Source organism: Nicotiana attenuata, unplaced genomic scaffold (genome assembly GCF_001879085.1).
Source record: "Nicotiana attenuata strain UT unplaced genomic scaffold, NIATTr2, whole genome shotgun sequence".
Classification (NCBI taxonomy): Eukaryota; Viridiplantae; Streptophyta; class Magnoliopsida; order Solanales; family Solanaceae; genus Nicotiana; species Nicotiana attenuata.
Genome location: NW_017670529.1, coordinates 566,877 through 580,586, shown reverse-complemented (window position 1 = coordinate 580,586; position 13,710 = coordinate 566,877). Strand labels below are relative to the sequence as shown.

Genomic DNA, 13,710 nt, shown 5'->3' with positions numbered 1-13,710 from the left:
AGAAAATAGTAAGACACGACAATGCCCCTAGCTATTTCAGACAAAAAACCTACCAGACTAGGTTCACAACAGAACAAGGTAACGCAAGACTTAACTACCTCCTAGCCTACAGCCGTAATACTCGACCTCCACAACTTCCTATCAAGTTTCATGTCCTCGGAAATCTGAAGCCTCGCCATATCCTGCCTGATCACTTTCCCCCAATACTTCTTAGGCCGCCCTCTACCTCTTCTCGTGCCCTCCACAACCAGTCGCTCACATCTCCTTACTGGAGCATCAGGGTTTCTCCTTTGTACATGTCCGAACCATCTGAGCCTCGCTTCCCGCATCTTGTTATCAATGGGAGCCACATGCACCTTCTCTCGAATATCATCATTTCTAATCTTGTCCAACCTAGTGTGCCCGCACATCCACCTCAACATCCTCATTTCTGCTACTTTCATCTTTTGGATATGTGAGTTCTTAACAGGCCAACACTCAGCCCCGTACATCATGGCCGGTCTAACCACCGCTTTATAGAACTTACCTTTGAGTATCGTTGGCACTCTCTTGTCACACAAAACTCCGGATGCTAACCTCCACTTCATCCATCCTACCCTAATACGGTGTGCGACATCCTCATCGATCTCTCCTCCCCCATGGATAACTGACCCAAGGTACTTGAAGCTGCCTATACTTGGGATAACCTGTGATTCAAGCCTCACATCCACGCCCACTTCCCCCGGCTCAATGCGAACTTACAACATATAAACATACTGAAAATTATTTTTACACAAATTTAACATGTAGTATTATATATCTTTGCCCGAAAATAATTATACTAATAGGATTCTTAAAGGTAATTATGTAGGATTCCTAACGTATAGTATTATGTCCTAAAACTAATAGGATTACAAGGCTAATGTCTAGTATTCCGATTACATCCTTTTATTGTGAGTTATATGCTTAATATTAAAAGATTATTTTTGTAATCCAATATTTTATTCATGCTTTTATAATAACATAGATATAGATTATTTGAAGTTATGGCCAAGTCGCGTGAAACGCGCATTCGAATTGGGGTTTATGTATTATGATCATGCCACGGGAATCGTACCCATAGTCACAATAATTTATTATAAATGCGCCTAAAGCGAAATACGAGTGTTTATAAGTTGCTTCATTTCTAAGATTTGAGATTGTTTGCGAGGACACTGATTATGGATAAACATTGTGAGAGAAGGATTATGGTTGTCGATAATTTGCCAAGTCGCTGACTCGGGTATCTGGTCTAAGTGCGTCTATGGCATTTGATATCTATTTGTTACGGAAAGAACGTGACCCAGCATACTTGTTTTAGGCCAAAACTAGTTCAAATATAAAAAGGATAGAGAAGTGCAAAGTCTACAAGGTACTGGCTATTTTCACCTTACATTCTCATCTTCTTTAAATTAGTAGCAGACGTAAATTCAGATTTTTATTTAAATGCTAAAAAAGACGTAAATTCGCCTTTTAAACATACTTGCCTAGTTAGGCACCTCATGGTCCCAGTAAGTGGCAAGCACGTAACTATAGTGAATTAACCAACTCAGTCCATTTCCAGTACAGTACACCCCAACTGCGTGTCGCCCTCTAACTTCTCCTTTCCCGCGAAAATCTCCCTCTTCTTCAAACTCTCAATCCACTATCCCAAAATCTGGATTTCCCAATTCCACTTTCCATTTTTACATCCTTCTTTTATAATCACATTTCTCTCACTCCTCCCAAACTTAATTATCATTAATCAGCTCTTAAATTATATCGAATACTTCTTTGATCACCATGCAATTATGATCAACCGGATCGTTATTGAATCTATAATCAACTACAATGTCGAGGATATCCTCCACCTCAGACAATCTGGAGCCGGAAAAAACCCTAAATTCAATCGCCATCGGTTCACCTTCTTCCGACCGGACCCAATCGCCGTCCGTTGTGAAGTTAAGGAAGATTCCTCCCATACCCGTACGTCATCGTGTTGACGACGACGGCGAAGATGCTAATGAGGATGATGATCGTGATAGTGGAAGTGAAACATCGTCTACGAACGAGGCTTCAATTCTCGGCCTAAACCATATAAGGACGCGTTCCGCTCCATCACCTCTTAGCATTTGTAATTCTATCGTTACTCCATTGGATGTTGATGAATATAGGGGTAAAGATGGAGTCGTCGACAGCCTAGGCTCTAAATCGGCGACCTCTGTTCAAAAACCTGCTACACATTCTTCCGAACAAGGTCGATTTCACGTTCCTTTCTACCTCGTGAGAGGAAAGTGATTTGCTTTATGTATTTCCATTCAAAATCTGGAATTATTTGCATCTCTTTGAATATAATTAGGAAAATTTGATTTTAAAAACATTTCTAAGCTCAATCCTTATTAGCATCTCATTTGAAATCTCAAAACTTTGTACTCCCTCCGTTTTATATTAATTAGATGATGTACTTTCTTTTTTTTAGTCTGTTCCAAAATAAATGACACATTTTTTAATTTGGAAATAATTCAACTTTAAACTCTTTTATTTTACCCATTTACCCTTAATGAGAGCTTTTATAGCCACACAAATGCCATAGCCCCCACAAACTTTTTACCCCTTAAACTTTAAAAGACCACAAGTTTCAAAAGTCTTTCTTCTTTTTCTTAAACTCCGTGCCGAATCAAACTAACTCATTTAATATGAAACGGAGGGAGTAATTTATAAATATGAAATGGTGTCTTAAATCCAAATGTTTTCATCCAAATAGGTTGTAAAATAGTTCAGAAATAAGCTATGCTCCCTTGTCTTTGTACTTGAAGAATATACTCCTACCAGTTGTTTTACAAACGTGGTTTCTGTGTAAGATTGTTTGAGCATTTTAGAATTTAACACATATCAGCCTAAATAGTGCGTTAATTTTTCAGGTAAAAAAGTCCAATGGAGTCAGTCGAAACCTTTGAAAGTGCCTTCGCCATGTATTTCAAGTGCAGAGGTGAACTTACATTTTACTTTATTTGCTTTCGTTCATGACTTTATATTCCTTCTGGAAATGGTTTATGCTATGTATTTGGTGAAGTAGAAATTCGTTGTGATTTTGCTCATTATAGGGAAGCCATGCAACTTTCTCCAAGGAAATGCAATCTCCACGTTTTCAGGCTATACTGCGAGTTACCAGTGGTCGTAGAAGGAGAATTCCAGACATCAAGAGCTTCTCTCATGAACTAAATTCAAAAGGAGTCCGCCCACTTCCATTCTGGAAGTCTCGTGCTATTGGGCGTATGGAAGTATGTCGCCTTTTCTTAGCTCCAGTTATGCCTGTGACTGACATAAATTTTCTGAGGCCCTGAACAGCTTATCCTTGTTTTACTGTTTGACACTTGATAATTTAGCAGAACCTCTGTATGCCATTTTACAGGAAATCATGGTGATGGTACGAGCAAAATTTGACAAGTTAAAGGAAGAGGTCAATGCTGACCTAGGCATCTTTGCAGGAGATTTGGTTGGTATACTCGAGAAGACTTCAGAATCTCATCCTGAATGGAGAGAGAGGTTGGAAGATTTGTTGATTACAGCTAGGCGTTGCGCTAAGATGTCACCAAGTGAATTCTGGTCAAAGTGTGAAGGCATTGTTCAGAGTCTAGATGACCACCGTCAAGAGCTACCTATGGGAACCCTTAAGCAAGCGCACACCCACCTTCTGTTTATTCTTACTCGTTGCACTAGACTTGTGCAGTTCCAAAAGGAGAGTGGTTATGAAGAAGACCACATTTTGACTTTTCACCAACTTAGTGACCTTGGATTTTATCCAGAACGACTTAGTGGGTCCAAAAGCCAGGACATAAGTGCAACACGAGGTCAAAAGTTTGTCGGACACGAGCAAAGTAATCTGGCTGTTAAACAAGACCAAATAAGTGAAGTTGGAGACATGGACGTTAGCACTGCAAAAAGTGTCGCTTCTGCCGCTGCAAGCTACCGAATGTCGTCTTGGAAGAAACTTCCTTCTGCAGCTGAAAGAAGCCGTATGGGCCACGACTCTTTTGAAACAACCCCGTCCAAAGGCAAAACTGATGGTCTGCAACACAAAGAGGAGATGGATAGTTTTGGAAACACTCCATTATGCCACCCTGAGCATTCTGAGGAAACCTCAAAGATTAAGAAGGTTAATTGGGGAATGTGGGATCAACCTTGCTTGTCATATGAAGATTCATTTATTTGCCGAATATGTGAAGTTGAGATACCAACTGTGTACGTAGAACAACATTCGAGAATATGTACAATTGCTGATAGATGTGATCTAAAGGGCTTGGCAGTAAATGAACGACTAGAAAGAGTTGTGGATACTCTTGAAAGAATACTTGAATCATGGACACCGAAGAGCACGGACACAGGGGCAGGAAGTCCTAATGTATCAAGAGGGTCTACATTGAATATGCCTGAAGAGTTGAATGCCTTGTTAGTCAAGCAGAATGGCCTGTCTCGACGATGCTCAGAAGACATGCTAGATTGTCTTCCTGAGTCCGATAGTAGATGCCTTCCGGAAAATGTCAACAGCTTGACCGACATATCTAAGAAACAGTCATCAGTGGGGTGCTTAACGCCTCGGTCACCTTTAGTGACTCCACGAACTAGCCAGATCGAACTGATGCTGAGTGGACGCAGAATGGTATCTGAACATGAAAATTATCAGCAGGTACAGAAAATGATAGGAATTTCTATGGTACTGTCCTCTCAGTTCTGGACGTTTTCCTGAGGTTACTCATTTTACTCTGACCTTTACATTTGGAATCTACCATGTACAGCTAAAATCATTTTACTCTGACCTGTATATGATGCTGCTTGTGTTACTTTAGACAACTATTAAGAAAGCTACAATGCATGCTGATGCATACGAACTATAGAAGATCTATTTTTGTTTAAACTATTACTTGTGCAAGGGTGAGTAGGATATCCCAATCTTATACAAGAAATTATTTTTCTGGGACAAAAGTTGGTGTTGTTGTTGTGCTCCAGTATAGGTCATTATCAGTATTTTAAAAGGCGTGGGCGTAAGGCGAGACGTAAGCCCCATAAATATTTAATTTTTAATATTTTATAAAATAATATGATTACAGTAAATATTTATAAACAGGTTAAATTGCATAAAAATTGAAGAAAACTATAAATATGTGAAAAATATATATATAGAGGTGCTCCATCCCCACAAAAAATTAGTCAAAACAATCTATTATATGCTATTTAGAAGCACAAGTAACTTGAGTCGAAAAGAATAAAGTTTTCTACATGGAGGAACAAAAAGGATGACTAACCTGCAATTTGAACTTTGAACTTGCTGCTATGAAGGAGAATGGAGTTCTCTTTGTATTTGTAAAAAAAATTGAATATTCGTTTCTTTTTGGAGATATTAGCAGACTTGGGTACAAGATAAAGAATTGGGAAAAACCATGAATTAGGACTTCAATCAATAAAAAAGGCCTTGACTTTTAAATTTAATACATTTCAGTTCCTTTTTAAAACTTTTGAGAAATTACCAAGCTGACTTTTGAAAATTTGGGTATTATATGAAGGACTTATTCAACAAATTTTGTTCTAATTTGAAAAAGTCTCTGGGCTTACGCCTCATTAAAATAACGTGCCTCAAACGCCGGGGCCTACGCCCCGAATTGCTGGGCATATGCCTCTCGAGACTTTCGCCCCACACCATCGCCTTAGGGCGTTTTTGGTGCGCCTCGCCCCAGGGCTCGCCCCGAAAACGCCTTTTAAAACCCTGGTCATTATAACAAAGCTGGTTTCTTCTTATGGACAATTAAAGGGCTTTGTGCTATTTACTCTTCTCATCAGATATAGATCTTTTAGGCCTTCTGTGGTAAAAATTGTTTTATCTGTTAAGAGACTTATTTAATCATGCATCTAAGTTACGTTTCATATTTGCAGCTGTTTTGGCCTCCTAGTTCTTGCTCAAACATACTTTAATATTCTTGATTGGTATTTCAGCAAATGCATATAGTGACAGATGTTGAAGTAAAAAGGTTCCTCTGTGATTGAGATTGTTGGGACTTTATCTGGTTCTCTGTAATTGACAGCTAATGTAATTCTGCTATATATCATTTTACATCTGCTTCTAATTCTCCAATTATATAAGTTTTAGTAGATTGTATTACTTTAGTAGTTCTCTAGGAGTTATGAATTTTGAAGAAAATGTGTGAGAGGACTATCATAAAATACTTATTCCTATTGGTTTGAACATAAAATCTATAAAATGGTAGAAGAGCTGATATCTAGCAATTATGAGACACCAATATCAAACATAGTTAGGTGCTATAGTATATTAGTGTTCCTGTATCTGGTAGCTGGAGTTCAATAAATGAAGCATCCATGAATTGCAACAGTAATACAAATGGATTTTTAAAACAAGAAGGCCAAGGCTTTCTAAGCGCCAAGTCCTTTTTAGTTCATGTACATAGTTGATGCCCCTTTCATAAGGATTTCAACTTCATATCTGTGCTCTCTCTCTTTCTCTCTCTCCAACTCTTTTTGGTCCACGGCATGCTTAATGAGGCCTTCAAAAGATTCCCATTGTAAATTTGCCTTTTTCCAAACTTCATGTTTTTGCTCTCTCCTCTCTCTCTCTCTCTCTCTCTCTCTCTCTCTCTCTCTCTCTCTCTCTCTCTCTCTTTGTATGTTTTATTTTTATTTGTAATGCCCTACAGCCCATAAGGCATTATCATAAATTTTGGCAAACTTGTCTGGGTGCTTATATTTTGAAATAATTCTTTTATATTTTAAATGAAATTCTTTGCAAAAGCTTAATGTAAAATAATGTAACTAAGAGTGTTTTCAGGTCAAGAAAAACAAGAAACTAGATGGCGGGACTAAAAGACGACCGGATGTAGTACAATAAACAGACCAGTTTAGCCCCATAATGTTGAAGTTAGTAGCAGGAATTTGAGGATGATTTTTAGGTTTACACATTTAGGAGTGTTGAGCCACCAAGCTACTATTGGAAGTTGGATTTTTATTAGTAGTATAAATTATTGGTCATTATTTTCATATTCTGGTTTTTGTTATAGTTTTGACATTTGTGCTCTCCGCCACCCAATTGGTGTTTAAATAGTATAGGTTCCTTAATTGCTTGTTTTATCAATTGGACGTTGATTAAGTCTGTTTTTTACATCGTGGAGAATCATGGCAGATAAATAAGCTATTGGATATTGCTCGATCAGTTGCCAACGCAAACAACAATGATTACAGTACATTGGAATACTTGCTTGACCGACTAGAAGACCTAAAATATGCAATTCAGGAAAGGAAAGTGGATGCTCTTGTTGTTGAGACCTTCGGGAGACGTATTGAGAAACTATTGCAGTGAGTTCTATTATTCTTGTAAATTTTCGTAAAAATGATAATAACTGTCGACAGAAATTAAGAGAAGTTTATGTTTTGCTTTTAGTTCATCTTTGACCCCAGACATCATTCTACTTTTAATTTGCATGTTTACTCAAACTCTACAGGGAGAAATATGTATTACTTTGTGGGCACATTGAAGATGAAAAAGTGGAACCATCCAATACCACAGGTGATGAGGACAGTTCAACAGAAGATGATACAAGTCGTAGTGTGCGTGCAAGCCCTATAAACACAGTGTCCAAGGATCGAACATCTATTGAAGATTTTGAAATTATAAAACCAATCAGCAGGGGAGCTTTTGGGAGAGTTTTCCTGGCCAAGAAAAGGGCAACAGGTGACGTATTTGCAATCAAGGTAAAAACTGTGTCCAATTGAAGGATAATAATTTCAAGTAATTTGCAGGAGATCTTCCTATTATTCTGTATATAAGTTAGATGTTGAAACTAAATGAAACTAACACACACACACACACACACCCTGCATACATCCATGATTCCGTCCACTAATTTATTCAAAATCAAAGTCTGGAAGCTTCCTTCTCCTGAATCTATCACATCTTATATATCGAAAACTATTCTCTATAAAAAACTAATAACCTGTTAGGTCTCGAATTTTCGTTGCCTATAGTTATGTTGTTTGAACTATGTTCTCTGTCTTTCTGTCAAACCTACCAATCATATTGATTTTGCATTTTTTGCTATTTTTTCTGCCCATTTTGGGTTCTAACTCCATTCCCTGAACTTTATCGACCATATTTTTCGCAGGTTTTGAAAAAGGCTGACATGATACGGAAAAATGCAGTAGAAAATATATTGGCCGAGAGAGATATTTTAATATCAGTCCGCAATCCTTTTGTGGTTAGTCGATCTCTTCTCTTTTATGAATCAAGTTTACGTTAATTGAAATTAACGAATATCACACTGTTAAAATAAGAAACAAAGCACTTCTAAGAAACCATACTAATGGATTATCTGGTGGTGAACAGGTCCGCTTTTTTTACTCCTTCACATGCAGGGATAATCTTTATCTGGTCATGGAGTACCTAAATGGTGGGGATCTTTTCTCATTATTGAGAAATTTGGGCTGCTTAGAGGAAGATATGGCACGTATATACATTGCAGAACTAGTAAGGACTAGTTTAATAGGCTTGCCAAACTTTGGCATCCTACCAACTTTTCTGCTGTTCCCAGAAATGGTATATAGATCTTATTTGTCTTGTCCTATCCAGGTTCTTGCATTGGAGTATCTACATTCTTTAAATATCATTCACAGAGATTTGAAGCCAGATAACTTGTTGATAGGTCCGAGCGGTCACATCAAGGTCAAAAATACTTTTATACAGCTTAGTACTCTTTTTACTTGTTAATCTTTACCTTATCAAAAAGTAGTAGTCTTTTTACTTTGTTGAAAGGTCCAAAAACTCGAATGTCTGAATTATTGTTGTTAAGCTGAGTTGAATTTCAGGCATTGTTTAAAGGATTTGACAACATATTCTGTGACTTTTATTTATTTTTAGTTTCCTAGTTCTCACAATCTAATCTTTATAATTACAGTTAACAGATTTTGGGCTTTCAAAGGTTGGTCTCATCAATAGCACTGATGACTTAGCAGGACCATCAGTGCCAAGTTCTGCCTTTCTTGGGGAAGATAAACCCAAGATGGAAGAGCAATCACTCAAAAGAGAACAGAGGCAAAAGAATTCAGTTGTTGGCACCCCTGATTATCTAGCACCGGAGATACTTCTCGGCATGGGACATGGTTTGGAATTACCTCATGATTGATCTTACATAGTCACAAACTACTCCCTCTTCCCAGTTTATGAAGCACATTTTCCCTTTTGGAACATCTGAAAATTCTGACAAACTTCTACTCTTATGTCTCCATTACTAGCATCAAGAATTCACATTTAAACATGTAACTTTTCACGTACAAATCATCTTTGGAAAACTATTCTGAAAGTTCTTTCTATTTTCACCTATAATATTCTTAAGCAATGTCTTAATCCATGCTTAGTCCAAATCGTGTCTGATAAGTTGGAGAGAGGAAGTGCATATGTTTTTATGCAAGTTGTTTCATTGTGATTTCAGCTAAAATAAATCTATTTTTTTTTCCAGGTGTAACAGCTGATTGGTGGTCAGTGGGTGTTATTTTGTTTGAGCTTCTTGTTGGTCTTCCTCCTTTTAATGCAGAACATCCTCAGGTATGCTTGCTGTATTCGATAAGACCACAAGACAACTCTGCAGTTTTTTTCTTTTGTAGAGATTATTATTCTTTTGGACATTGTCATTGGTGATTGCCTTCCCTTGTTGCTTAAATTTTAAGATTTCAATGTCCATTATATATATATATATATATATATATATATATATATATATATATATATATATATATATATATATATATATATGTCAATTTTATATTCTGATTAGATCAATATTAAATGCTTTTTGAATCTCATTGAACAACAGATGCACTAATTAATTAACAACTCCTCTTAACCAGGATTTCCTTTTCTCCTTTTGCAACTTTTAGACTAACAGCTAAATCTAGCCTGCTTTTCCCGCTAAGATGGACATGACAGATTTGTAGTTCTGCAGGATGATTCATCCTCATTGTAGTGACAGATAGGTTGACTTGAAGCATGAACTCTGATGATTGTGTGCATCTTTTTTCAAATTTTATGCTGAACCTCCTCTCTAATTTTCATAAAAAATTATTGTTGATGATGAGAAATATGTTAGATGTGGATGAGAGTGTTCATTCCGTGGTTATAACATACTAGTGATGATGTTTATGATTCTGAAAGGCCACAATGTAACTAATGTCTTCCTTCATGTGTGCATGTCTAATAAGAACAAATGAGCTGCTCCAGTTAGAATATCCACGTCGATTGTGGTTCTTTAAAGTTGAGTATCCTGTTTTCTTAGGTTGACAATTCTGGTATTCTGTAACATGGAGTTATATAAGTGGTTGCACTGACTACGTTGTGCTAATTTTGTCATACATTCTCGACGGTAATACAATTCATTTTGAATGCTTTAAAAGGTGTGTTAGTTGTTAAGAATGATCAATGTGGAACAGTTTGCTTTTCCGGAGATTGAATTCTTGGATTATGACCTATTGTACTAAACCCAGATTACTTCTCAGGGGTGCTTAGGTTTCTTTCCATTCTGTTGGTGCAGCTATATTAATTTTATGAACCTATTTAAAAACCAAGATGCTTTTAACTTTATTTATTTATTCTGCATGTTATTTGAGTTTTGCAAAAAGGACTTTTCTGTGGATGGAAAATTGTTCTTTGCTCCAATTGGGCAACTTCTCTAAGATAGAAATCATTTGTTCTTCAACTTTTGAGGAAATTTGTTAAACAATTTTGTTATGCATGTGTAAACATGTGGCATAACCTAATATCAAGCGCTTCTATTTTGTTGCAGCAAATTTTTGACAATATCATTAACAGGGACATACCTTGGCCTAAGATACCAGAAGAAATGAGCTTGGAAGCATATGACTTGATTAACAAGTAAGTCCTGGAACAAAAGTCTTGGTTTTAAGTAATTATCAGGAATACTTGTGATTCAAAATTCGCAAAAGCCAACAAAATCCCTTTCATTTACCGTGGGAGTTATTATTTGCTTTCTAGGAAAATTACAAAAATAAAGGTTGATCTTTTCCAGTTTGTTTCACATGACTGAATAATCTATACTACTCATAAAAGTCTACTTCTGTGCTTAAATTCATTTTGGCTTTCTCTAGGTTGCTGAACGAAAACCCAGTTCAAAGGTTAGGTGCAACAGGGGCAGGAGAGGTAAAAATTCCCCATTACCAAGTCACACTGAAATCCAGCCACTTCTAAACTATGAAATGTAAAAGAAAATTCAAGTTTATTCCCTTTTACGTTCTTTATTTTAACAGGTAAAGCGACATCTTTTCTTCAGGGATATCAACTGGGACACACTTGCAAGGCAAAAGGTTTCTTTCTCTTTCTGTCTTTCTCTCCATTCCTCCAACAAAAAAAAGGATTCGGTCAGGAGGAACTTTTAATGCTATAATTAATTGTCGACAGGCTACGTTTGTCCCGTCTGCTGATGCACATGACACTAGCTATTTTATGAGCCGTTACATTTGGAATCCAGAAGATGAGAATGTCAATGGAGGTAGTGATTTTTATGAGTTGAGTGAGAGTGGCAGTGCCTCATGTAGCAGTAGTTCATACAGCAATCTACAGGATGAAGAGGTATAAATTTCTCTAATTTGCAGAGCATTTCTATAACTAAAATTTAATTACGACCTGGGCCACCTGGATTTCTAACAGAAGGATTACCGGTTTAAACCTGTCTGCCCTTTGACCCTCTGATATTTCAAAATAGATAACATCACTCTACCCACAAAGTTCTGGTATATGTTGTTGTTATCTTGTTCTAACTCATAATTTGTCATGACAGGGAGATGAATGCGGTAATCTAGCAGAGTTTGGTACCCCTGCCCTGAATGTGAACTACTCCTTCAGTAATTTTTCATTTAAGGTAAGAAATGCTGCCTGGCTATGATCCTATTGTTTGAGTAATCTACATGAAGATGATGTTATCTCTGTTTAGTTGCTTTACATCTCTTTTGTGATGAATGCTAGAGTATTGACAAGCACATTTGACCTGATAAGTCTTGCTGTAGTTTGAGAGACACTCGTGGACACGATAGCTTTGATTACTATATGAGCTCTTCTCTCTGTTCTTCATACTCCTCTCTCTATCTCATTTGCCTTCTCTCTTTCTTCTTTGGATGCTTCCAGAACTTGTCACAGCTGGCTTCTATTAATTATGATTTAGCCGGAAAGACTCCTAAAGAATCAGAGGAAGCTGAAAACCCATCTGTTCCTTGAGAAAAAGAGTTTACTACTTCCGCAGTTACATGGTGCCTCACTTTGTTTCTAAGTGCCGGCGACATTTTCCACAAAGAAATGTGATGGCATCATGTGGAATAGGCTCTATCCTCCACCTCAGCTAAGGCCTCCAGATGAAGAGATGATTATTTGGTTAAATCCTCTGCCTCCTGCCAAATTGAGGATTGTGCAGCAGATTGTACCGCGTTGACATTCAGGAGGACCTAAGAGATGTCAAATGCTGTGGAGAATATGTAGATGCCACTTAATTGCACCCTTCTCTTCTCCTCAACCCCTTTTGTCAGGGATTTTGTATATAAGTGGTCTTAAGTATGTTAAATTTTGCAGTTTATCAGTGTTCAGGCCTTCAGGGTAAATTGGCTATTGAACCGCTGACTAGGCTTTTGGTTGTCCAAATAGTAGACATCTCTCTGGTGTTCCTGAGTTTGTCCGTGTTACTGGGAAGCCCAAGTTTAGATTCTAAAAATTGAATATCAAAACGCCATAACCGAATTCTGGGGAAAGAAAAAAAAAAGGCATAACCAAATCAGTTTTGGAGGCCATCAAAGTTGCTCCTCCCTTGCCAAGAACGTTTTCTTGATTGAAGCTGGAAGTTCCACTGGAGTTGAAGGGAGCAATCACTGTAATTTCCAGAAACTCTTCCAACTAATATAGTACTATCTGATTCCTGATTGTCACTGCAGCAAAACACATTTGCTGAGATTAGTTATTTAACAGTTATTGGTTAGATACTCATCTTGATATTCTTTTTCTTCTTCCCCTAGAATTGGTTGTTCCAATGGTAAGTGGTAGAGGTTGACGTCTTTCTGTTTTTTTATTTTTATTTTTTTTATTTTTAATTTCTTATTTTTGCAATATTTCGAAGAGAACGTGAATGACCGAATTAGACCAAGACATAAAGGGAAATTAACGCGATGAATCTCGTAAATATTTATAAAATCTTTCAGACTTTCACTCCGTTTCTTCCCTAAGAAACTACGAAAGAAAAAGGCGAAAGTCATAGATGCCTCTTTAAATTTGGCACCAAATATCAGATAAATACTTGAATTTTGTTAGTGACCATGAATACATCATTTATGCCGAGTAAAGGTGCCTAACTAATTACTACGCAAAATTAAAGTGTCTACTTGGCAGTTGGTGTTAAATTTAAGGGGTTATTCATGAATTTTGCCAAAGCAAAAAAGAGCTTTTTAAAAGCTAGTACCTTTTTCCAAAAGTGACTAAAAGGACTTCAAAACTTGGAAAAATTTAATAAACTTCACAAAATGCAAAAACCTAATTTCACTTTATTAGCAAACCAAGTTTGAGTTTGATCAAACTCATACCAGACTGATATTGGGATTAAGAGGTATTGAAGTACTACCTAACAAAGAAAAGAACAAAAGAGAAAGTAATTTGTTAGTAACTTAAGA

At 37.0% G+C, this 13,710-nt stretch overlaps 1 protein-coding gene across 1 annotated transcript; it reads left to right on the top strand.

Annotated features, from left to right (window-relative positions):
* Positions 1-1,606: 1,606 nt before the first annotated feature.
* On the top strand, positions 1,607-13,033 carry LOC109240612 (probable serine/threonine protein kinase IRE). Its single transcript, XM_019407279.1, has 17 exons — positions 1,607-2,254; positions 2,919-2,986; positions 3,102-3,278; positions 3,410-4,684; positions 7,184-7,356; positions 7,503-7,752; positions 8,163-8,255; positions 8,384-8,524; positions 8,627-8,719; positions 8,952-9,156; positions 9,513-9,598; positions 10,833-10,921; positions 11,155-11,206; positions 11,314-11,370; positions 11,465-11,635; positions 11,844-11,924; positions 12,188-13,033. Exons 1-17 carry the CDS (start codon positions 1,849-1,851, stop codon positions 12,275-12,277), a joined length of 3,507 nt encoding a protein of 1,168 aa, XP_019262824.1. The 5' UTR covers positions 1,607-1,848; the 3' UTR covers positions 12,278-13,033.
* Positions 13,034-13,710: the final 677 nt, after the last annotated feature.